Source organism: Apteryx mantelli, chromosome Z (assembly GCF_036417845.1).
Source record: "Apteryx mantelli isolate bAptMan1 chromosome Z, bAptMan1.hap1, whole genome shotgun sequence".
NCBI classification, from domain to species: domain Eukaryota; kingdom Metazoa; phylum Chordata; class Aves; order Apterygiformes; family Apterygidae; genus Apteryx; species Apteryx mantelli.
In genome coordinates this window covers 17369495-17395168 of record NC_090020.1, presented here as the reverse complement: position 1 = coordinate 17395168, position 25674 = coordinate 17369495, and the positions used below count along the sequence as shown (strand labels likewise).

The window sequence follows — 25674 nt, the reverse complement described above, 5'->3', positions numbered from 1 at the left end:
TCCAGCAAGTTTACATTGACAAGACTTACATTTTACTGTGATTAATTGGACTACTTTTAGCTTTTGAATGGTTAAGCTTGCAGATACCATACGACTCCATGTTTATTTAATGCAATAAGGCTTGTTTTTAAAAGTTTTCATGAAGATAGGAGATTGTTCCCTTTCTGTAACAAATCTGTTCTTTTTGTAATGGTTATTTTCTGTAGACCTTTGTGGTTATGCATTATACCACTTTACTGTTGTTTATGGTTTTAAATGTGACGCACCAAAGTAACTATGTAAAAATCATAACAACAGTACTTTTTTTTCCTAATTACCTGAAAACACCCTCTAGAAAGCTTCTATAAAATAAAATAGGAGCCATATGCTTTGTGTTGGAGAGGAGAAATTGGCTCTCAATGTCCCCCTCCTGTTCTTTGTAATGTCGATGTGCCATGGAAAGAAGAACAGACTGACTGTTCTCTACTTCAAAAAACAAACCATACAAAAGTATAGTGGACCACACAAGGAACCTCATACAGACAGAGACTTCCCTGACAATTGTGACAAAGGCAGCAGTGGGGAGGCAAGCTATGAAGCAGTGTGATGTACAGGGAGGAAGAGGAAGAAGGATAGAGGTAGTATCCCAACCAGTCCTGAGTGTTGTAGAGTACATAATTATCTTCTTGTAGAGCACAAAAGTATCTTCTTTTCAACAAAGCTTCACTTCTTTTCTCCTTCCTTTCCTTGATTATTTATGTTAGATTTCAAACTACAGACAACCAAACAAAAAAACAGAGATAGCAAAAACAAATTTATGACTTCTGTGATCTAAGACAGTGACTTCTGTTCCATCAATAGTAAGGTGGGCTGTTAAAGTCAACTGCAAATATGGTGCCCATCATGTTTGTCTCATCAGTTACCTCCTAAGCAGAGCCCCACATTTTGGGGAAAGCATGGAACTGTTGTCTTGCAACCAGTGGTTTCCCTTACCTAAAGCATGGGCCCACTTGTCTGCAGCATGAGATATCCATAAAGCTGATGTGTAACTGGCAAGGCAGAACTAGTAAATAACATATTTATAGCCTATGCTGTTATTCTTTTTTTGGTTTATTTTTGGTCCACTGCTTGTGTATAATTATAGAAGTGCAGATGTATGAGTATTCAGGAAGCTGCCTAGGCTTTTTATTTTTTACAAGGATGCAGCATATCAATTGTCATCTGCATAGCCACAAGGCCAATAGTTTTGCCTGCAAAATAACACATTGATTAGGTTTGTAGAGAGCCTTTCTAGTAAAATCTGAAATCACGTGAAACTTTGACTCTATGTACAGATTTTAACTCAGACCACATTCACTTAAAAGACTAAAAACTTTGAGGAAAAATAGGTCCAGTGTGGGACATCTGCACTGTGTATTTTGTGGCTTCCCAAATTTTGGACCCAATTTTCAGATGAGCTTTTTTTGCCATGAGATTTTCAGGATTGTTCCAGCAGAGAACGCAAAGCAAAACCTGATGTTCATAAGCTGTAAAGCTTTCTAAAAAGAAAAAAGAGAAAAGGCGCATATTTGCTGCTTCACTTGTTGGTGATTTTTGTTTTTATTAAATAGATTTTTATGTTTAGTGTATTACTACCAGTTCTTGGTCAGATAGGAAGAACTTTAATTCCAGTGGTGACTCCAATGGCCTATCCAAAGAAAGCTAACTGTCTATGATACCTTCATATATATTACTCCTTTATTTGAAATTTATTCATTTTAAAAATCTCCCAAGTGGAGCCTTCTGCTGTTACAGATGCTGTTTAGTGGTGTTTTGTGATAATGAGGTTCTAATGTGAATATGCTGTGTTAACATGGCTAGCTGTCATGAAGAGAGAAGAAAAAACAAGAATGCAGGGATCTCAAGCAAGAGGAAGAATGCAAAATACCCGTCCATGACTAAGCAACACTGAATTGATTCTTGATTATTATCAGCAAGAATGTTCCATGCTGTCATTCCTTTTTTTTTTTTCTTATAAATTGCGTTTGACTTTTTATGGATACTAGTTTGCACATAACATCATCATGGGTAAACACTGAAGAAATGTAAATGGATGTGTTTTTCTAGTGAGGATATCATAACATTGTGATGGATAAGTATAGAAGAAATTGATGTGTTTTTCTAGTGAGGGTACTGAAAGACAAGTTGATGAAGGAGGTGGATATAGATAATGACAAGTGATATAGACAAGGATATGGTGGGTCACTACGTTAATTTTCTTCACAAAATCTTTTTAACACTTTGTAAGAGAATTTGAAAACTTAGATAATTTTTGTTTGCATAAAGATCAAAGGAAACGTCATTTATAGCTATTTTGTTTGAAAAAAAAAAACATATTTGGAAGCACATGCAGTCATGTTCTTCCAGATTTTTTACATTGAGACCTGCTTTCTCAAAAATTCAAAGTGTATCTTTTCAACAAAGAAACATTTGGCCCCTGATTTTGGCCCTAAAGCCCAACATTTCCTGCTTTGCTTTGACAGTTCAGGTACAGAGTCTCCTACTTGTTGCCGTAAGAAGCAAAGCAAAGGCTGAGAAAGATAGGATCTGGATGCTATAAGATTTTCTGAAATGGAGCACACACTAGAAATACATTCCTTTGGTTGGGTAATTTTAAAGCCAGTATTAAAATATAAATGCCAGTAAATTTTTCATATCAAGAATTTTTTTTGGTAGGAGTGACTCTGACAGAGATGAATGGTAACTTGCATGATACTACAGTAGTTTTGCTTGCTTTGCAAATGGTTTCTGACACCAAACCTAATTTGTTTCCCACCTGTACAACCCTTATGAAGATGGGACATTTTTGGCAGTGGAAGCTTCTTTTGCTGAGTTTATTCTTTGAAGCCTTATATCCTTGTAGCCACAGAGTAAAACAGAAGAGAATTCTAGAGTACAATGTGTATGAAGTGGTGACAGATTTTGTCAATTACTGAAAAGTCTTCCTTGTGGTAAAAAAAAACCTCTATGATATGCTTTCTTCAGGTGCAGTCTTTGAAAGGAGACGGTAGCAAGACACACATTGTTAAGTACTAATTTCATGAATATTTTGTATTTATAGGGAGGAAAGAAAACTCTGATGAGGTTGGGATTCTGTTTTATTTCGTTAATGGTCTAATCAGAGATGTGGCAGATGACACAAATTTATTTGGGGGGTTTCTGTTGTTTTGCTGGAAGGTTCTTTTTTATGTTTTGCTTTGTTTTAAGATATGTGAGCCACATCATCTTCAAAATGGGATTTTAGTCCAGGTTCAGTCCTTCAGAAAAAACTCTTAACAATCCTTAAAGCCAGACAGTGAACTTGCCACCGCATTGTGAAAATGTGGAAGTTTCAACATTTAACCAACTCCTTTGCTTGCACAACTGTAGAAAGGGAACTTCTGTTGATCAATTTTGTATATTTTTTTTTCAGCTAAACAAATGACCTGTGTGGCTGCTGGTGTTTCTTAACTGTGTCCATAGTCCTGATAAGCCTATTGAATGATTATTTTCAGTAATGTTAATGTGCTTTGGATCAGGTCCTTGGAATGGAGTGACACATTTTTCTCTGTTCTCCAGGGCTTATGTATCAGTTTAAGCAGCATGGTAGCTACTGTGGATAATTATGTTTCAGGATACAGAATTTTTCTAATTCTACACCATGTAGCTTGTTTCTTTTGCATTTAAAACTGAACTGTAATGGAGTAACAAAACCCTAAAACAAACCAAAAAACACTAACAGAAAAGTTCTGTCTGCAGACCTGCACCATTTCATTTTCTTTAAAAATGAAATTGCGGGGCGAAGGTGAAAACCCAAATTCAATTTTGGCATGTACTGACTAGAAAAGGAGAGGTGTAAATTTTCAGTCTTCGCGCAGCATTAAGAAACACCTCACCCTTTCCAAATAGATGTCATCAGAGGCTTTAGAAAAGAACATGACGATTCTATTCCAAAACAGACTCTGTCATGTTAAGCACAGAGACATTTCTGAAATAGATGTGACAGAAAATTAGAAAATGATAGCACAGTTACCCTTTCTTCCTTAACTCAGAAATGACTTGTCCTGCTCACCTCAGAATGTCATGAAAATAAAGCTACTGGCCAAAGTTCATGTGTGCAATTAGAGAAGAAAAATCTGCTATTTGGAGGGCTTGAGAGGAGTAGAAACCGTGCTCTGAATAGAAATAGACACCATGTAGAAACAGACTCCGGCTTTCTGCGCTGAACTGGCTTACACTGGCCCTGGAGTGCCAGAGCTGTCCTTTGGCCACAGGATGTATCCATTAGCATTGGCCATCATGAAGGCTCCAAGTGTAAATGCAGCATAGACAGTTTTGGCCTTTAGTCAGATCACACTGTAAAACCTTCACTGTTATGCCTGGTCTTTTTCTTGAGTCTCTAGATGAATAAAAAGTAAGCCATCTTATCTCCAGTGTGTTTTTACACTGTTGGAATTACTTCTGTCTGAAAACAACCTTTTTTGGTTGCGCAAGCATAGGCTAAGTGGTAGTTTTCTGAACTCTGTCCTGACCATTTCTTCCTTAGCTGCCTGAAGAATTCATCAGCTGCCCAGTTGTCACAGACCTCTTACACAGTTCAAGCTCAAACTGTTCTAGCACAGCTCTTTGATAAGCCTTTGACTGGTCACACAGACTCAAGAATCATTTTCAGAATTGAGACTTTAATCATGACAGGGACTTAACTGGGGTAGTTGTCTGTGCATTGAATCCCTTGCTTAAAAGGTCTTTACTGCAACATTCTTCAGTTACTTTTATGGATTATATGGTGTCATCTTGCATTAAATACTTTTTCAAAAATATATAGCTGGGATGTTTTCATGTGTGTGTGTGTGTATGTATGTATGTATGTATTTATGCACATATACACACACACACATATACATATGCATACATACACACACACACACACATATATATGAACTTGTGCCAGTCACACAAACTAAAAGCAGCCATTTTAGCATTCCGTGAGCCTTTAAGTAGATTGTATCCGAGATGAAGAAAAAATGAGAATTCTGGAAAGAAGTTCAGGAGCAGCCAAGAAAAAATAAGATGAGAGTGTACAGCGAACAGTTTTAATTACTGAAGTGAGAAGTTAAAAGACTTTAAAGAAAGAACTTGTTTTAATTAACTGTTTTGTCCCTAGAGACTCTCCAAGGCTCCAGAGTGTCAACTTTAAGTACTTAAATCGTTCCCAGGACTTCATTCAAGCTCTGCTTAACTCAAGATTAAGCCTCAGTGCTTATGTCTATGAGATTCTGAATGGGTACCAGAGTTCTTGGCATCATTAGGTTGCTCTCAAAGACTTGTCAAAACCAATTTGTTTAACCAGGCTGGAGCACAGCACTCTTAACATGACAAAATTAGGCAGTTGCTGTGCCTGTGCATTTGGAACTTGATAGATTGTGCATTGTGCCACTTGGTCAAAAGTATTTGAGTCTTAACTCTTCAGAATCAGTTTCCAAAAGAACATGGAGGGTAGGAATATTTTCATTTTCTTATTAAATGTTTGTCGCTGTGATATTCACTGTAGCCAGATCAGTGAGTATTGCAAAGCATGATCTCTGTAAAAAGGACTACTCTTCCTCTTGACACTTTAGACAGTATTATCTGCTTCTCTTGCAATATGGAGCAGGTATTGTGTATAGAATGCAGTTCACATCATTTTGCAAGTTTGCAGAGATGGCTGTGTGATAATTGATCTGGGAATGCACAGTTGCAGCTGAAAGGAAAGCGAAAACATGAAGGCAAAACTGCACAAAGTGCATCAGGTCATGACCCACAGATGAACAAGTCATATGTTCACAGATTTTGACCCCAAATGAAATCTTTCAAGGGAAGTTTTCCCAGAAGGCAATACAGATGTTCCTTCCACTGCCTTCTCTCTGTTGGTACTGCCATTGTAAGAGAGGCAAGAGGATAGGGGAGAAGGCATGTGATGGCATTCCTGTTGCCTCTTCTGTTCACACCTGGCTAGCTGACTTCTCCCTGCTGTCTGAGGAAGGAGATCCGGGATCCTGCTCAGATCCTTTCACACCCTCTTCCAGGGAAGAAGCCCTTGCTCCCTGTCTTCTACACCTATGCTTTTTTCTTCTTCTTGCAGTGCACCTTCTCCTCTTCTTCAGCCACAGGAATCCAGAAACACTACACACTCTGGTACCTCTCCAACAAGGACAGTAAGCAACAAGAAGAGTGGGCTGGAAAAAGAACCTCAGTCCTACCATTCTGAAAGGGGGCAAAAGCACACTCAACTGTGAAAAGAATTAGAGCAAATAGATTGCAGGCATTTTATGATAAGATTCATCTACCTGCCAGGTACTTTCTGCAACCAGAATGGATGGGAGCATTTCAGGCTGCTGTCTTGTGAGCAGCCTTGTTTTCTCCTATCACCCTGAAGATCTACTGCAGATGGCCCAGCCTTCTCACCCAGAGACAGTGCTGACTGCATGGAGTGGGGCCATGTATCTTGGGAAGCAGAGAGCAGCAACACAGACCACTTTCATCAAACAGGAAATTGGTTTGTGCTGATTTTGTTGGTGTTTTGGTGAAAACAGAAATCAGGACTCTCCACAGAAATGGGAATCTCTTCAGGCTGAAACCCTAGGGTTTAATTTGTTACCATGCAAAACAAAGCCAGACTAGCAACTTAGACTTCCAATGCAGATGTTTAAGTAGGGCTCACATCTGTAGGTAGTTTGAACATTTTTTTCTCCCGAGGCTGAAATTTATTAAACATGAAGTGTTTTCCTTTAGTATTTTGCTCCATAAAAATGTGGTGAATGATCTCTTAGTGGGAAAAAAAAAGTTGAGGAAGATTAATTTTACAGAAGTTTGTATAATATGATTAATCATATAGTCTAGTTACAGTTTATCATATAGTCTATTTATGGTTTGAGCCTGGTAGGTTTGAAACAAAAACCAATGCCATTGTGCACCAGGCTGGAGTCTTTCATTAGTGTGAAGTATGGAGGAATGGCAGATTCTCCATCTGTGTAGGTGTGTGCAGCTGTATTGATTTTATGCAGAGCTGTACTCTATTGTAACAGCTTGAGATCTGGCTCCTTCTCCTGGCCATGAGGCAAATCTGCTGTTTTTTCCATGAGAACAGAAGAAACCTTCTGAGGATAGCTAAGAAATAAATGTGTCTAAGGCCCATAAAGTTCAAACAAAGGGTGTTCCCTTCTAAATGCCATAGTCGACACCCGTGCGCAATTTCCATCTCTGTGTAGCGTATAGTTTCTCAAACGAAAATGCTAGAAGACAAACTACAACAACTTTCTTGCATTCTGGCTGTTAATTCTGCATGTTTTTTTTTCCACAGAGATTATTATCACTCATTTCAGTATATGTGTTGATTAGGGCTTCATAGGGTAGTCCGGAGTATAACATTCCTATTGCTATCGTCAAGCTTCCCTACAGCTCCAGATTTTTTAGCTTTGTAACAGTGGAGTGCTTACCATGTTCTGGCTGTGTTCATGCGAAAAAACATGATCTGGAAACACAGGTGGCATGAAAAATTATGAAGAGAGAGGGACAGGAAACATCAGTGTTCTACTGGAACATGGAAACATCTACATGTACACAGAATTGGGACACCCTACTGAGTCTCATTAACTTAAAGGCATGTATTTATATTCTGAGTTTTATCTCTGTATAAAACCGCTGTAGCTTTGGGGGAAAACGTATCTGGCCTCTTACTGTATTTTCTCTTCTTGTCCCTCTTCTCACTCTAATCTTTGCCCAACTGCTGCCCTCAGAACATCCTGTGAAGCTTATGCAGGCCCAAAAGTACCTTAGTACCTTTAAATGCAGCAGCTAACTAGTTTGACCTCTGTGGCACAGCGATACCTTAGGGGCTAAGACAATGGATATGGAAGAGTGCTTTGCATGCAGGAATATGAAGTGCTGCAAAAATTCCTCTTCCAGTGTAACTCAGTTCACAGGACTGAATTTCTCAGGCACAGGAAGGGGAGTGGGAGACTGAGGAGCCTTATTTTGAGGAGCCTTGGGGGTCAATGCAGAACCTAGGGAATACTTGTCAAAGCTCATGGTAATATACCATAACAGCTATGTGTAGTTGAGCTGGTTCTTCTTTTGGACTTCCACTATTACCTCTTGGACTCAGTAGTTTGCACACCTAAAAATATCCCCTAGCCCTCTAGGCCTATTTATGTTGCCACCTTGGCAAAGAATATCACCTTCTGAAATACAAATATGTCATTTCCCTCTTTTCAGAGACTAAGTCTTTGCCTTTGTGTTCTCATCACAATGGGGATTGAATTATGCAGTTCCTCGCAAGGCTCTCCACTTGAATTTTTGTGTCATTGTGAATTGCAGATCAGTAAAGCTTACACATACAATTTTGCTCTCTCTTATTGCTCAGTGGGAATTCAAGATACAGGACCTTGCAAAATACAACACCACTTTTAAAAGGTAGTGCTTCTGTGAGCATCCATATTCTCCCAAGTCAGCCAAAGTCACTCCATGACGCTGTCTTGCTGGCAGTGCACATGTGATGGTTAAAACATGCCACGTGAGTACACGAAGGCAAGGGTGCTTGGCGTTCCATGGTGACTCAGTTCCATCAATGTGACTAGCCAATAAGTCCTGCTCAGACAACAGTTTCTTAGGTAGGCCAGTAACACATCCTCTAACTACAGTCCAAATACATTAGAAGAGAGGAAATGTGGCCACAAGGAATTTGACCAAGAGCTACAGTACCAGGTTCAGACACTGAAGCATCCTCTGCCAGTGTCTCTTTAATGTAACAGCAGCTGAAGGTATTTACCTTCATCTCTACCTCTCTTTCAGTACATGGCAATGCCGCTCCTTTTCAGTGTTCATCCATCATAACGGCTGTCCTAGCTTAGGTGCCAGAAGGGTTTGCACAGAAGCAGTGCTAAGCTATCCTGTCTTCTCAAGAGCACAGTCTGTGTGGACATCAGTGCCAACCAAGAAATAAGGCCTCTTGCTCTGACAGCTACTAGGATTTGCTGCTGTCTTCACTCCCCTGGTAGCTCTTCACCGGCAATTCTTCAGCAGGTGCCTAGGCCCTCTCCTCTATTAGAGATCACAGGCAAGAAGGCACCTGCACTCTGAGAAGATGGGGGAAGCCCTTTGCTGTCTTCTTCCTCCCTATCTTCTCTTTGACACCCTGTCCTTCAAGATGAAGGAGATGGATTACAGCTGTTACTTGTCTGCATTTTTTTGCCCCTGAGGCTGAAGCACAGACAACTATTAAAATTAACAAGTTCAAGGTCTGTGAATATGACACTTTGCAAAGTTGTCTGTAAGGTCTTAAATTTCACCTCTAGTGATATTACAGACTGATTTATTCTCCTTACTTTAGGGTCATTTTAGGGAGGCTTCCTATGTTGAAACAGAATGCAATGCCTCATACATTCCTAGGTCAGAGAGGCAGTTTATCATTTGTCACTTGCATCCCTCGCTGGTTCATAGTCTGCAAAAGTGCAAAAAATTAGTGCAAAAATATTTGGCTCCAATTCAGGAAAAAAAGCAGGATATTTTTGGACAGCGCTAATTATTTTCTAAGCCCAATTAATTGGAGTCAAATGCAGTCTAGGAATAGACTTTCTAGCTAAAATTCAGTGGCTGAATAATTGGAAGTCCTAGTACCTCCTTAATCATTATTGCTGCTTATATGTTTTTTTACTTCAGGCCATCCTTAAGAATGTTCTCACCTTTTTATTCTCCATCTCTGCAGGTATAAATGGCCTGGTTTGTGGCAGAAGAGCTCAAAAAAGGCCATGAATTTAGAGAAAAAGGTAGAACCAGAAGTGTGACAGACTGTTTACATCCAGAAATGTACAAAGAACTTTGCTGTCGTTTAGAAGCAGAACAAGTGATTCTAACTCTTCAAGGTAGAAAAATACCCTTGAGGCTGAGAAGCAGGATGCAGAAGTAGGATGCAGAGCAATGTCTTACTTTCATGGACAGAGAGACTGAGCATCAGACAATTCTTGAAAAAATCTTACTCTGCTGTTTCCCTGCTCGCTTTTTGGCAGCAGCAGCAGGTTATTTCATTGTTTAAAAAAACTACACTTGAATAAAGCCTCTGGATGTCACAGGTTGCTATTTTAGCACGTTTGGTCAACACTGGCAGCAAGAAGGGATCTTATAAACACATTAACTCACCAGCCAAGGGTTCCTGTTGTAGGGAGGAACTGCTGAATTGTGGAGGGCAAGGGACAGAGACCTGGTTAGAGGTGTCTGGCGGGGGAGTGCAAAGGTGGTGTTCAGAAATGTTTTCATGGCGGCTCTCCGCAGAGAGGTGTGTTGTTAGACTAAGGACTGAGGCTGTGTTTTTGGTTTTGGTCCTGAAACATAATCTGAAGGCCTTTAGCTTTGTGGTAAAAAAATGCACTTTGTTGGCAGGGAACAGGACTAAGTACTTAGAGCAGGTTTCTTCAGTTTAAATCTGAGGTGACCCTTTCGCTTCCAGTGGACGCTGCTTCAGCGAGAGTCAGAACCATTCTTAAGGAAGGACTTCCCTTCTATCCTAAAAAGAAACAAGAGGGGAGAGAGACAAGGGAGAATGGGGGAATGAAATGAGAAACAGTCACATCTCCAAATGTTTTCTGAGCAAGCAGCAGTTAATTCTGACCATACTGATCAAGTTGTTCTCTCAGCTCTCTTTCTTTCCATAAATGAGACTCTATTTTGATTTACATAGTTTAGATCATTTTAAAAGAATTCAGGGGGTTCTGTCGGGTTCCATAAGAATTTTGCCTGAAGAATGGAGAATGGCAATTATGGTATTATTCACAGTAAATCATGTGTATCAGTAATGATTCCAGGAATTAAGTAGAAACTGTAACATCAAGATTACAGGAGTATAGTGAGCTCAAAACAGGAATAGCTGCTCCAGTTTCACAATATGTGAAAAAATTATTGGCAAAAACACCATTTTTTATTGTCTGATTATTGGCCTGAGCCACTGCATGTGCTTCAGCCCTCTTAAGTTAACCAAAAATTGTCTGATTCTCACCCTGGGCTGCTAAGTAAATAAACATGGAAATAGTGGCATATGTTCTCCATCTGCACAGTCATGCACTATATCTTTACTGCTCAGAAATGTTATTTAATAGGACTATAATCACTGTTGTTGAAAAGTATATTTAAATGATAAAAATAAGGGATGTAGAAAAGAGGCCAAATTTGGCACTTAGTGCAGTAGTGACAGTTTATTGAGGGTCTGGCAGAAAGGGCTTCACTTTCCTGTTTATAATAGCTTTTACTTGCTACATTCCCCATCTGTGATTCAGCAACTGGAACTATTCTGATCTGCAAAGAAAGGAGACAGAAGTAGGGGTCTATTTTTTTTTTCTTTCTTCTCAATCATATGCACCAATCACTCCTGGGAGTGGGTGGCAGAGGAGACAGCAGAAAGGGAATATATCCCATGGGAATAGTAAAACAATCCAGGACTGTGCCAGGTTCTGTTAACATTTTGACAGAGAACAAATATGCAATCTTTCCATGAACAAGGAGGAGAAAATCTGAGGATGTGGAGTCTCTGAGTCCTCATGGATTCCTTGTATGGCTTCCTGCTCTCTTAAAAGCCAGTTGTTCCTATAGTTTGATCAGAGAGTCAATTTTATTTTAACACTTCCCCTGGTAAGTGACAAGAATAATTGCATACAAAAGCGTCAGTTGTTTAGTAGGTGAACGCAGTGGAAAGGGATCTTAGACAACCAGGGATGTGTTTGTCACTGCAGAAACATATCACGCTGTGGAGCTTGGTGTGCATGTGCTGTTGAATTTTAACCCTCTATCCCATATTTTAGCGCCTCTCTGAAATCCCAGCAGAAGGTGATCTGTTGTGTTGTCCTTATAACATGAGGCTCTTGCTCCCTGCTTCTGGAAGAAGAACTAGGCCGTGCTGAGCAAGTGCTGGTTGCGCTGTGATGATTTCAGGGTATCCCACGAGTCACCGGCAGTGGAGTCGGTTCTCAGTTCTGTCCGGTTCTTCCTCTGGGTGCAGATCAGCACATCAGGGGTGTTAAGGAGCCATTTTTTTCCCCCCCACCCCAGCTCAGGCTTCTCCCTTTCCGGGTAGTCCCACTTCTCGGTTGTGCATAAATGAGGACTAGTTCTTGCTTTCCTATGCGTTCCTCCGGTTTGTGCTGAAGTTAACGCAGGTAAGTAAGCAGCGTATCATGCAGCCCAGGTAGGACTTTTTCACTGTTTTGAAGTTTCTCAGCACTCTCACTTGGGATTTGGTCTGGGGATCATATTGGCCCATTGAGCATCCAGTAGCTGCTCATTAGTCCACCCTTGTAGGAAGTCGATGGATTTGTTGGTAAAATGAGGGGTAATGGAAAAGTAATGAAGAGTATGGAGTGGCTTTGCTCCTCATATCTGATCTGTATCACTCTCTGCAAATGCATCTTTCTCTTGGCCCTCCCTTTTCATTCCTGACCCAGAACCCTTTTTGTCAGCAAAAATAAAGAGCAAAATTATTTGACATGTTGTACAATGGTTAGACCAGGCTTGAAATAAGCTGGACTTCCAGTGTTTTTAAACTAGACAGAAATTAAACCCCTCAAGACAGATATTTGCTCATCTGTGCATAACACAAACTAAACAAAGGAACTTTTTATGGACTTTGCTTTGCTTCAGCCTGTTTGGATTTTTATAGTTTTGTGAAAGCAGAAATGTAACTTCACAACAACTACGGTGAAATGGCAAATAAGTGTACCTACAGCAGGGTGGTGATGTCCCTTTTCAGTGCTTATATATTTAAATTGCAGGAAGCAATCCAGAGATCCAGGGCACTTAGAATGGGATTATTTACAGTACCATATACACCAGCAATGACACAAGGTTTACTGAGGAATGTACATCTGTGATGATTATGTGAAGATTATGTCCAGAGAAGCCTACTGTGTAACAGTTCTCTGAGCAAAGCGTTTTCAGAGCTGCTTTTATTTCCCCCTTTAAGTGAGGGTCTGGCTGTGAGCAAAGTTTTAGATACAAAAGCCCTGCACATAAATAAATGCATACTAAGTAATCTCCATTTGCATGGTAAACTTTACATAGCTAACTAATTCAATTTCCCAGCAAGACCCTTCAATACTCTTGGAATTTGCTGTACACTGTTAGCATGGTATAAGAATGTGTTAGAAATACGTAGGGGCAGAAGGACATAAATCAGTATCTAAGTTCTAAAAATCAAAGTTCTGTGTGAATAGGAACAGTGGGGTTGGCTGGACCTCGGCTGGCATGAGTTAAGGCTCACAGTAAATAGGTCCATATTTACCTTGGGAATTCCCTCTAAATGCATCGCCAAGACTGGATTTGATGTCTGCACAAACAGCAAACCTGTGAGCACTGTCTAAAATGCCACTGAGGATGCAACCCAAAGAGCTTCATTTTAATATATGAATGTCATTCCTGTATGGAGTTAACCAGTGAAGTTGCTTCAGCTTCACCATTAACTTTGCTAGGCTCAGAGTTTTGCCTCAGTAAATTGTGTTAGTGTGGCCCTATACTGTCTTCTATCACTGCTCACTCAAGAGTGCCTCAGTTCAGGTTATGTCACACTCCACTGGCTGTTACACACCTTGCCCTGCTGAATGCATGTGTAGAAACTATGCTGCTGTATCAAAACACTGTGGTGTTCCCGGCTGGAATTGCTTACCCCTTTAAGCTGTTGTAGCATTTCCAAAACCAACTGAAATTGACACTTCTGTTTTGAGAGCAAGTGAAATGGAACTTTGTGCAAAATTACACAAATTGCATAAATTGTTAGGACATCTCATGAGAGCTTGTAGCTTAAATGAAGCATGGATAGGCTTGTTTTCAAAGATAAGTTACAAGGCAGTATCCAGAACCAGGATTTTCTTTTTCTGGGTAAGCCACATGCTTTGAGATATAGAAAGAAGTTACTCTCTACAAAACCCATATAATAGTCTTTATTTTTCTTCACCTCAGAGGGACTAAGTTTTAACTACATGTTTGTAAAATATTTTAAAAATGTTTTTAAAAGCTCTGTATCCCTCTGTTGCTCTTCTGCTGTTCAAGTATGAATCTACCTAAGGGACTCACCATGTTCTTAAGTATATGATAATTGTTCTGATTTTTAAAAAAATACTGAAGCTGAATGGATTTTCTGTGTATTCTCAGTACTCCTACTATTACTGGGGAGGATGTTTTGCAGGCAGAAGCATTGCTTTGCAGTAATCCTATGTAAATGCATAGGCCCTGAGCCTACCCCGGGAATGCTCAGCACACTTGTGGCTCAGTGCCAGACCTCCCTATGGAGGAACAGCCTTGTAGGAACCATAACTCTTACCAGCTGTAATAGCTCTTTGGGTTGTTATATTTTTCAGCAGGCAGATTGTTCCTACACTCTGTGCATGCTTGGGGTACCGAAATGAGATGTTCATGCCAGGGACCGCTTCTCCTTTCAGGCAACTTTCCCGTCCTTTTGCCCTGTGAGAGACAATCCAAGATTCTCATGTATATCGTGAGCATGTTATTTCTGCTGAAAGTTTGTTATGACTGTTTGAAGTGCTCAAAGGAAAATAACATCTAGAGCTAGATCTTCCCAAAGCTTTAATCCAAATGCTGCAGCCCCCTGTGTAGTAGAGTGTCACAGTCTTGATGTCTGTAAACTTAACAGAAAGGGTCGGGTGAACCTGTCCCCTCCTTCCTTCTCATGAATAGAAGTAGCTAAACTTCTGACTTCATTCAGCCTGCCCGCACCAGGGAGAGGGAGTATGTAAATATAATAAAGAGATGGAGCGAAAACACATCAAATGGGAACAGAAAAGACATGTAGCTTGTTAAATTGCTAATTGTGTTCCTGTGAGAAGGGATTCTTAAGGAAAACTGATACGGAGCAGACAGATGAGCAGGTTCCTTGCTGTCTGTAATCAACGCAGAGCACATGCCGGGGATAACAGGAAGTATTAAAGAGTCAGCGAATATGCTGAGATTTAGCAGAAATCCTTCTCTGATCCCTACATTTAAAGACAAGCTCAAGGTTTTCCTTTGCAGTCCTTGTAAAAGTCACACATGTCAAATGTTTAACTAAAGCCACTTCCTTGCATATTTCTGATAATCCTAGCATGCTCCTGGCTCATATTTCCTTTTTGGCACCATACATGTTGCAAACTGTAGAAAGGTAGATTACAGTATCTGACAAAGTTTTAGGTTTTTTCCCTTTAGTTTTCCAACAGCATTTCTGGGGCACAAAATGCCCATTTGGACAAACCTACCTTGGAGATTAAACAAACAACCTCCCAGATAACTTAAATGTGACAAAAAAATCTGTAACTGCTGGAGGCAGGGCAGAGACTCAGGGTATGATAAGTCTTTGTGAAATAGGCTTAAACGTCTTCATGTGCAGGTCCAGTGAGGTCTGTTTCAGTTGCCAGGCTAGTCTGTTTTTCTGCTGGCACAAACTAAGCATTTTTTGGCTTGTGAACTTCAGGAAAAAAAAACATAACCCTGTTTCATGGTTTAGTTTAGTAAAATAGACCTGAAAATTACCGTTTCTCTGGGACATGAGTGCCCTAAGGTTGCTGAATACAATGGTTACAGAAACAGTCAAGTAGCACTGAGATGCCTGGAGAAGGCAGGGGATTGGGGAGTTTCATGCAGTCCTGGCTCCCACCTTAGCAAGTTCTTCCTTTGCAGAGGCCACTCACAAACGAATTGTGCAGCAGGAACGGAGCAGCTTCTGGAGGAAGAAGGGAGGGCTGGGAAGCATGGCCTAGTGCTACCGGACATCCCAAACCCTCCCTCTGCTGCAGCAGGATGTGGGGAAGCATCAGGCAGGCACTGGCTGTTCAGCCAGCATTGGGGACCTCCGTTTCCTCCTGTGTAGGTGGAATTGCAACCCTAGGCAGCTATTCCTTTGTTTTCCACCTTAAGCTAACACCATGCACAATCCCTGTAAAGCATATTTTACTTGGCAGATCTTTGTGACAGGGATACAGCCCCTTGTTCCTATTTCTTCTCCTAATAGTGAGTGTGCCTAGGCCTGCAGCAAATCTAATCACATACTACTTTGTCATGGGGAGAGATGCAGATATCAGTGTTGAAAAATTTAGCCTATGGTAATGTACTATAACTTCTTTGTGCTCGCTTCCTCATGAAGGTTGTGGCTCTATTTAGTAAAATAACTAAGCTTAATATATCATCAGGCCCATCCATGATGCCCACTTTAAAACATGAATGTTGGCAAAGCAGAGCACATCAAATAAATACAGCTACCACAGCGCTTACTTCACACACATGAAGGTCAGGGTGACATCTGTTCTAATTTTCATATTTATTTTGGTGTTGCCAAGGCACAAGTTGAATCTTAGATTAAGTAAAGCAGAGAGATAGCCCACACCCTGTCTGTAGGTCTTCTCCTCCAAAGGGATAAACATAAGTTAATTTGAGTTTTTGGTTCTCCTCATCTTTTGGACTATAATTTGAAGTGCTTCTAGGCACACACTAGGCTCTTCCCACAACTGCCAGTGAATGAATGAAAATATGAAACCATGTATGCCAGATCAAAGATGCGTGTAAACAAAAATCTCATGTCTATCTATGTTCAGTAACAGAAACTGAGGAAGCAGGCAAAGAATGGAATACAAATATCCAGTGATCATTATTTATTGTTTTTGTGACCTATAAATTTCATCATTTTAACAAGCACCAGCAAACCAAAATAAGAGTAGATCTTCACTATATGCTCTGATTCTGGAACAGATTCACCACTTTGTTATGCTGAATGCACATCAACGTAATCAGTGACATAAAAGTAATTACAGTAGCATAAAACCAGCTTAATTGAGTGGAAAATTAAGTTTTACTTCCTCATTTATGAAATTTGGGGATTGAGTTAATCATGACCTTTTACGTATTTGTGATTTGCTTCAAAATATCATTTCATTTAGGTTTTACACATGCAGGGAAAAATGAGAATTATAGACAACAATCAGCACAATAGCTGTGCACAGCTCAGGTTCATGCAGCAGAAAACAGGATAGTGCCTAGCAGATCTCTGTCATATCCTGCAACAGATGATAAACCCTTAATCGGATCCTTCATTAGCATCAAGTGCGGAAAGAAAAGCTCATGCCAGAGATTACTTACTAAATGTAGTTAGTGAGAGAAATTATGCATTGAAGAAATACAAAATCCCTCAAATTAATCTTTAAAATACGTGGAGTTTGAGTCTCTTCTCTCTTGCACTGGGATAAATCAAGAATAATTCCATTTCAGTGACTGAGTTACGCTAGTGTAATATGAGAGGAAATTAAGCTTGCCTGCTCTCCCAGGAGTTTAGAAGATTTACGTTTTTAAGGCAGAATTATTTATCCTTAAAATTTGTACTCATACATTCAGAGGAAGAATTATGACCCCATGTTACAGGGTAAAGCTCTTTGATAGCTGATCTTTACTTATTTAAATCCAGACTGGAGTTTTTATGCTACTCTATGTGTTCAATATCAGTTAGTTTAAGTCTGATGCTGGTTTTATTATTCACAGTTTTAAAAAAGGCAAAATGCATAAAACATGTTAAATGTTCAGTGAAATCTCTGAAACATACCTTGTTTTATGTTGTCACTTTTACAACTTTAAATTCTTATTGCTTGCAGATTAGAATATTAAGTTAGTCATTATTGTAGGCAGGAAGAGCAGAAGAATTCCTGCTAAATTTGAAGGGCTGTCTTTTGATTTTTTGCAGACCTTCTTAGCTATCTATGTCTGTTGTTCAGCTTCAGGCCATGTCTTAACATATATTTATGCTGTCGTGCATATGCCTTGACTGAAATGTTTTTATGCGTGCCCTGTGGGTTTTTTTTCTAGCAAGCCTATATCACATTTGCTTTCTAGTGATTTCTCTCCTACATGCAACTTTGATTTTTTTTTTCTTTTTTTTTTGATAAAGAAGACAGTGTGTTCCATTGATGGTCTAAGAAGTCATCAAGCCCTGCAGTATTCACAAACATAAGAGATGTTATATTTTCTTTTTTTTTTTTTTCAATTAGTTGTAGACCCTAGGGGAGCATAACTGGGGAGGATAATGCAGGAGGCAGGCTGAAGTAAGCATGTATTATTTCATTCCCATTTCTCATATGAAGGCTATTGCAGTGTCACTACCATAGACAGGAGAATCTGAACATGGATCACGGGTGAATAACCACCATTTTGTGAAGGCAGGTTGTTGCTGATCACAACTGCAATGTGAGCCATCTTTGCATGCTTGGGAAGTTTAGGGCCTGTGCTCATCTGAGTTAGCATTATAACCTCTGCTTCCAGATATCCTTTTGCTCTTGTAACAAGGAGGTAATCCTCTAGCATAGCTCAGTATTCACTATTCTTGTCTCAGGAGGGGTATTACATTAAACAAAAGGTATTTTCTTGCTTGTCCCCATGCTTTTGGGGAAAGAACAATGCAGTTGCCATACTGGCAATAGTTAATTCTCTTCCTGAGAAGATCATATATGCAGATGCGTATATTTTGCGAGTGCCCTCTCCCTTTCTTTAAAGGCTGATACTTTTGAAATTGTTGCCCCACTTCTAAAATCCATGGTTTTTTTGTCATTCTTGACAGTGCTGGCTTGATGCTTATTTACACTGGAGTTCATTCACACACATGCTTTTGAGCCCTTTTCCACCATCACAGTCTTGGGAAGGAGAATCAAGCCTTGAAAAAATGTTTACATTGTTTTTAGATTAGAACTGGAGAAGACGACCTTTCCCTGCTGTTTTTATTGCAGGTATAGGGGTCATGTTGGTGAAGACAGATTGTGCTAGAATGTTATAAAGGTTTGGCACTGCCTGATTCTCAGATGATGCCGCAGAGAGACCTGTATGATCAGTCAAGCACGGGGCCATATGTGCCAAACATTCTCCAGATGCGATTCCCCCACAAATATCATCAAAAGTCGCCCACTCTGAGTGTGTCCCTGTGGGTAGAGCGGGGCCATGCTCTAGCACTGGCTGGAGCAGGGGAGAAGGGGTCTGCAGTCTAGCTGGGTCAGGTACTGACCGGGCCAAGAGTGTCCACATCAGGCAGCCTGAGCTTGGCTCTTCCACAGCATGTTGTGGACAGCTTTAACCTAAGCTGTGGCCAGGCTAACCACTGCAGCTGCGATGAAAATGCAGAGGTCGGTGTGCTTATGCTCCCTTCTTAAGCAGTCTCTTAGCCTCACAGGATAGACTGTGTGATCTTATATGCTCTGCAAGCAAGCGTTATCTTGTGGAAATGTTGGGTGTACCTCATGTGGAGGCTGGTAGCTGAGTAAGTCTAGGGGAAGTTTGGGATCAGTGAGCAGTTCAGAGGCTTAGGCTTGGAGAAAATTCTACATAAAAAGTCAGCTTTTTAAAAAGGCAGTGGCAAGCATTTCAAGCATACAAAAATATCAGGACATTTGGGGAAACTGGTCTTCTTCAGTGGATGAGATATGTTAGGAACCATTTTGACAGTGTTATTTACCTCATGCTGATTCACTGGAAAGAACTAGTTGTAAATACTTTTCAGAAAGAACAGTCATCCTCCAAGCCAGACTCATAGAAAGCCATAAGCAAATACTTGAGTTTGTTTGTAAAAATGCCCAGGTTATCGAACAGTTGACCATTTTTATGCCATAGTTCTCAAAATAGAGTTAAAACAGCTATTTCTTCATCTAAAGTGGCGTTTCCATGACAAAGAGAAGTTAGGCTAGGTTTTTGTTTTGTTTTCTTTTAATGAAATACTTTTTTTTAGATACCATCTTATTTTATACACCAGACACAGAACAGGAAGGACTGATTTCTCTATTACATGGAGGGTGTCTTTGTCAGACAACAGAGCTAAGGTTCCCTGCGAGGCTTACCTCTTGCACTCTTTCCTGTATCTTTTTGGATGCACATTATCACTTCCTGCTGGATACACATTAGTTTTAACAAGGATGTGCAGACACTTCCACAAAGTGCCAGGAGGAAACACTTCAGAAACAGAGCAATACCAGGGATATATTAGCTTTTCTGGAGGTGATCATCTGAGGCATGAGGGAATGTTCAGGGACACCTAATGCCTGCCAGAGGAAGAAAGAACCAGTAGTAATCTGAGGGGAATGTCTTGGAGGGGAAGAGCGGGTGAACCATACAAAGGTGTTTTCTTGCAAACGCTTTTTCAAAATCCCAAAACAAGAATGAAAAATTCCCAGGTTTTCTGTCCATTTTCCCACAAAGTGCTTTGACTTTTAGTTATATCCTTTATTATTTGGTCATTTTTATTGTCTTTTTAAAATGTGTTTTAAATATGGATACGTGAAGTCTGTTTACAGCACCTAAAATCAGCTCTTAATTTCTTGCTTCTTTGATTGCTTTGTTCAAAATAAAACTGCAAATTTTCCTGAAAATAAAATAAAAATATTATCTCTGGAAACTATTGAAAAGGCCATGCTTTTTGGAGAGGAAAAAGTGTCAACTGTTCACACAGGTTCATTTTTTTAAGGTTTAATCCACAAAATTTGACTTAAACTTAAATCTCCTTTGACGGGAGGGGAAGAGGGTGGGTTTGGTGGCAGGGGGAGAGGGTTTTTTTTTTTTTGTGGTTGCCAAGAAAGCAGAAAGCTGTTTTTCATTAATAAGACAAGTGTCAGAGTGTTTTAACACCTAGTTCACTGAACAAGAAGAGCTGGTCCAGAGAAAAGACTGATATTGCCAGAGTCGCTGAACTCCAGGAATTATGACTCTAGCACTTCAATAGGAAAGATTTACATCTAGAAAGAGAGCACATCTTCTTAAGGAAGAAGACACTGGAGGGCATTTATGGTCAGACTCAGTCATCTTAGAGGTACAGAGCCAAACTCTCCATTGCCCTGTACAGTTTTTTATACCATGCAAAGCTACATCAGATGGTACAAAGTGACTGTATTGAGGGCAAGAGATGAGAGGCTAACTAGTAGTCTGCAAGAGAAATTTTGGGCATTGGGAAAATTTGCAGACAATTGAGTTAATGAAATGAGAGGTTCCTTATCCAGCCTAACTGAAGGTCTCAAGCTTGGAGTGTCTTTTCCCTATGCTCCCTCTGTAAAGCAGAGGCAAAGAAGAGAGGCAGTAGTTCCTAAGGGCACACCTTGGATTTGTTCTGGTTTTCCCAGCTCCATCCATTTCTTCAGTCTCTCTCTGTCTCATGGCAGTGAGAGCTTGTCTGGCTTGGTCTGGGCCTGGCTGGCCATTCCTGGAATTACCGGATTTATTTTTGCCTACATTGTCTTGATCTGGGTCAAAGCCTGTCTCTTGTTGGTTGTAAAGTACATAGTCCTACCTTAGGAACTTCAGTTAGAAATGACCTGCGTAATTTGGTCAAGTTCCATCAAGAAGTCTGGCAGAGCAAAGAATTGAATAATGTGATCTCCAGTCCCTGACCAAGGCTATAATCACTGGAGCATCTTTCATCTCTTATTTGTGCTGTTATTCATCCTTCTTGCTTACATATTTCCTTGCCTCTGAAGACATCTTCTAAATCTCTTTAAGGTTTGTGCATGCACATACACAGAGTTAAAATATTAAATGGGATATAAATGACTGCAAAAGCTTCTGGGAGCAATTGTTTTGATTAATTGCTTTATTGCTTGTGGTTCATGCATTATAGAAAGCATAGTGTGTAAATCATAATATGTAGATCGAATGCAGGGGGTTTTGCTAGCTTGTTTTACTAAGAATTTGTATGCATTAAGCTTTAGTGTAGTTTTGAATGATAGTGTTTTATCTGAACTACTTTTGTACTCTAGCTCTAAATCCAGAATGTTTTCATGAAATCATTGCAGGTTGTATCAATGAAAATATGGTGTGTGGGCTTTTTTGGAAGAAGATAAATCATGGACTTAATCCCAAATGCCCAGAAGTCACTGGAGAGACCTCCACTAAGTTTAGGGGGCTTTAGTTCAGTTCCTTAAGAACTCTACAAGCACCTTGAGCAGAGAATGTTCCTGCCTCAATGGCACCAGCTATATGAGAAAGAAAAATAAGCATGTAAAAAAGTAAAGCAACACACTTGAAAAGTGATGCTAGCTGTGAAATACAAGTATCTTAAGTTCTTCAGCTCTTGGAAGATGAAGCTCATTAAAAAAAGAAATTCTATTTTTTAATGAGAAAAGGAAATTGGTAGTGCGATCTATTTTTAGAAGAAATGCAATACTACCATTTTCCTTCTTGTTTTCTTTTGCTCAACAGCTTGTCCACCAGGAACATACAAGCCTGAAGGTTCACCAGGTGGAGTTAGCACTTGCATCTCATGTCCCAATGAAAATCATACTTCTCCACCAGGAAGTACCTCCATTGAGGATTGTACATGCCGGGAGGGATATCGTGCTGTAGGACAAACCTGTGAAGGTAAGTATTTCTATCCAGGAGCAGAAAAGTCCTGAAATGCATTGTACAGTGCTTGGACAATTATTTGGTTTTGCACTGTGAAAGAGATGACAAGCTGTATGCAAGATTGTTGATGTCATTCCAAAACAACAAAAGTACCAAGGTGCAAGCTGAGTTGGAAATGAAAATTGCTTTCCTTAAGTAGCCTAGTGCACTCCAACTGGCATCATAACTCTGTTGTTGTTTAATTATTTAGTTGTTCACTGCCCTGAACTGAAGCCCCCTGAAAATGGTTACTTTGTCCAGAACATCTGCAACAATTACTTTAATGCTGCCTGTGGAATCAGATGTAAAGCAGGATTTGATCTCGTGGGAAGCAGCATCCGACTTTGTCAACCAAATGGCCAGTGGTCTGGTTCAGAGGCTACGTGCAGAGGTATGGATGTTGTGTGTTTGAAGAAGTTGTTTTCAGTTGGGTTAGTCCTTCACAATGGTTTACTTTGCTTATTACCCACCTGTGCATGCAGATTTGACCCTGTTAGCCCTTAAGTGAAAGAATGTTCCAAAGGTGAACTTCCACCACAGTCATTCTGTTTTCCTCCTTCCTTTTTAGGAAAGAGGAAACATCTATAATAGAAAATGTAGAGCAATATTTAGCAGAGAGTCAGTCTCTTGCAAGCGAGTCTTCACTGCCCTTTCTTACTCCTCTCTCCACATAATTTCTGTGAATTTTGTATCTGCATTATGTAAAGCTGGTAAAAATACAGAGTCAAATATATAACAAGACCTTGCAATGCGGGTGTTTTAGAATATCCATCAGTCTCTTGGCATACATGTGTATCGGCATTTGGAGACATTCATTAAGCATGAAAGAATTCCATCTTGCTTTTTTCAGTTCTTGGGTTTATTATGCAAAATTAAAGTAGGAAAGTTTGGGCATGAAGCATAGGCTTCAGAAGAATTTTGAGTGGAGGTTCACTGGGGAGCAACTAGCAGTATCCTAGAAATTTGCTGTAAGGGAATGTCAGCTGGAAAAGAAAGAAACAGAAGGGGTACAAGGAGGAAGACACGGGAAAGAGCATCCTGAAAAGCATTCTTTTCCTTCTGGAGCTCTTACAAGTACATAGGAACACTGTTTTCCTTTCTAAATCTTGCCTTTACCTGGGATTTGGTTCTTGATGGTTTGGAGTGGGATCTGCATCACCATCCTGTTCTGCCTGAAAAAACAAACAGCAGCTCCTCAGCTCCTCAACAGCCACAGTTTATAGTTCGACCTGTTTAACTTAAGTTGCATATGCTTTACACCAGTATGCTGCCCTAGAAACTAGTAGATAAGAAGCCAACAGCTCCTGCTGCAAGTCTTGCCCTGGCTATGATTTCAGGGAAACAGGCAGGATAGGTCCCTAGAGGTATTAGCGCATTATGCCGCTACAGCAAACACTGCAGCCCATAGGAAAAAAGGAAATCATGATGTGAAAGAAGGGATCTGAGCTAGAGATCTGTTCCTGAGGGCATTCTTATGTAGCAGCAGCAGCATTCTTATGTTCACTCTTTGCTTACATTTCGAGTCTCTGCCTCAGATAATCCTGGAGAACTTATTCTTCCTTTATTTCTTCCATTCACCCTGAAAGAGACAGGAAGGGGAAGTTTGCAGTAAAAAATAAATTGCTGGACAGTTGCTTGAGGAAGGGAGAACCTAGATTTAGGCAGTTTGACTTTTCAGAAGACAAAACACAGCCCGAAAGTGTATACTACTTCAGGTAGACTGGGATACTGAGAGAAAGCATATGTCTGTCAAAGCTTCTCATACACAATAGTCTCCAGCACAAAAAGTCTGGAGAAAGTCAAGCACAAAGAAGGGGTCCTTCACCTTTACTACTTGTAGAAAGAAGTGGAAGACTATAGTACTTGGAAAACTTTTTGAAGCATCTAAAAAGTCTTCATCCTGCTGGGTGTTGGTGCTTGGAAAAGCACCATGATCTTCCTTAAACAGGGAATTTGTCTGGAAAGTGGAGGAAAATAAAATTCTGTCTTGAGGTATTATCTTGATGTTGTGTTAATTTCCTTTGAAGCACTGAGAGGATATCATTTTACTTTTCTCCTGCCACTCTCCATCATGCTGAAGTCTTCCAAATAAAAAATACTAATTATTAAAAAATCCTACCTTTGCATGTGCTGGATCTGCTATTCTCCATTCATCCCTATAGACTATGAAAGAGAGCAAGATCAAAGGCACAGTTTATAGCTGTCTTGTTAAGCCCAGGAGTATTTTATCACATAAATTAAGAAGAGACAGTGGAAGGATTCTAATCCCTCCATGCTGCTTTGGATTTTGACATTAAATACTCCTCAACTGCTCTGATAGCTAAAATCTTCAATGCTATTGGAAAGTGATTACTGCAGTCATGTCTTGCAATCAACTGTGATCCATGAAAAAAGCCCTGCAAAGTGTGTATTTAATCCAGAAAAATATATTAGGAGAAAACTCAAGAGTTGGCAGAACATACTGTTGTTGTTCTGGGTTTTTTTAACTGACTTTATGGACATGTTTCTTGGTCATGGAAAATGCCAAACTGACAAGAGGATGATTTTGTATCTAAGGCATGAGACCATGACCAGGATAACATGGGCTCAGTTCCAGATTTCCGCCAGAGAGATATTTCAGGGAACTAGCATGAATTCTTAGACGGTCAGCTCCTCATCTTTAAAATGGGGATGGTGGCATTGCCTGACTCCCTGGGTTTATGATGATGGCTACATTAACTCCTGGGTTTGTGATGATGGCTCAGGCATTTTCTGCACTTCAGCTTTACATTTGGTACACCCAGCACTGTTTCCAGCTTCACAAGGAGTCTCGGCTATACAGAGAATGTGGTATTGGGGGGATCAGGCTATTCAGCTTTCTTTGAGTAAGCTTGTTGGGAAGATAGAAAAAGGGGAGAGAGAAATGGAAAAATCAGGTTTCAAGTTTGTCACATTTTGGATTGGCATTTTGTCCAGATCCATTTTATTCCAAAACACAGCATCCATGAGGGCTGAAAGAAATAGTATGTATTCATTTTAGCCACCAAAGATTTCTAAAAAGGATCAGGAGATAGATCTTTTATGCTGTGGAGTCTCTGTTGCCCAAGCAAGCCCTTACAAGCGATAGATTCAAGAAGGAAATCAAGAAGGAAAACAGAGCATTCTTCCCCTCCTGCATAAAACACAGGCACTTTCCACCTCTTGGCCTAGGGATACAGTGTGAATGGTAATACATTACAGTCATATACTGGAGTCTGAAACTCTGAGGAGGCAGGAGCACTACAGCTATACACTCCTTCCAGA

The 25674-nt window shown here is 40.1% G+C and overlaps 1 protein-coding gene across 1 annotated transcript in view; it reads left to right on the top strand.

Annotated features, from left to right (window-relative positions):
• SVEP1 (sushi, von Willebrand factor type A, EGF and pentraxin domain containing 1) overlaps positions 1 to 25674 on the top strand; it is a 133141-nt gene that overhangs the window by 26494 nt on the left and 80973 nt on the right. Inside the window, exons 4-5 of the mRNA XM_067315744.1 lie at positions 22210 to 22368; positions 22604 to 22783. Of these exons, the coding sequence (XP_067171845.1) occupies positions 22210 to 22368; positions 22604 to 22783 (339 nt within the window). The remainder of the gene's footprint in view (positions 1 to 22209; positions 22369 to 22603; positions 22784 to 25674) is intronic.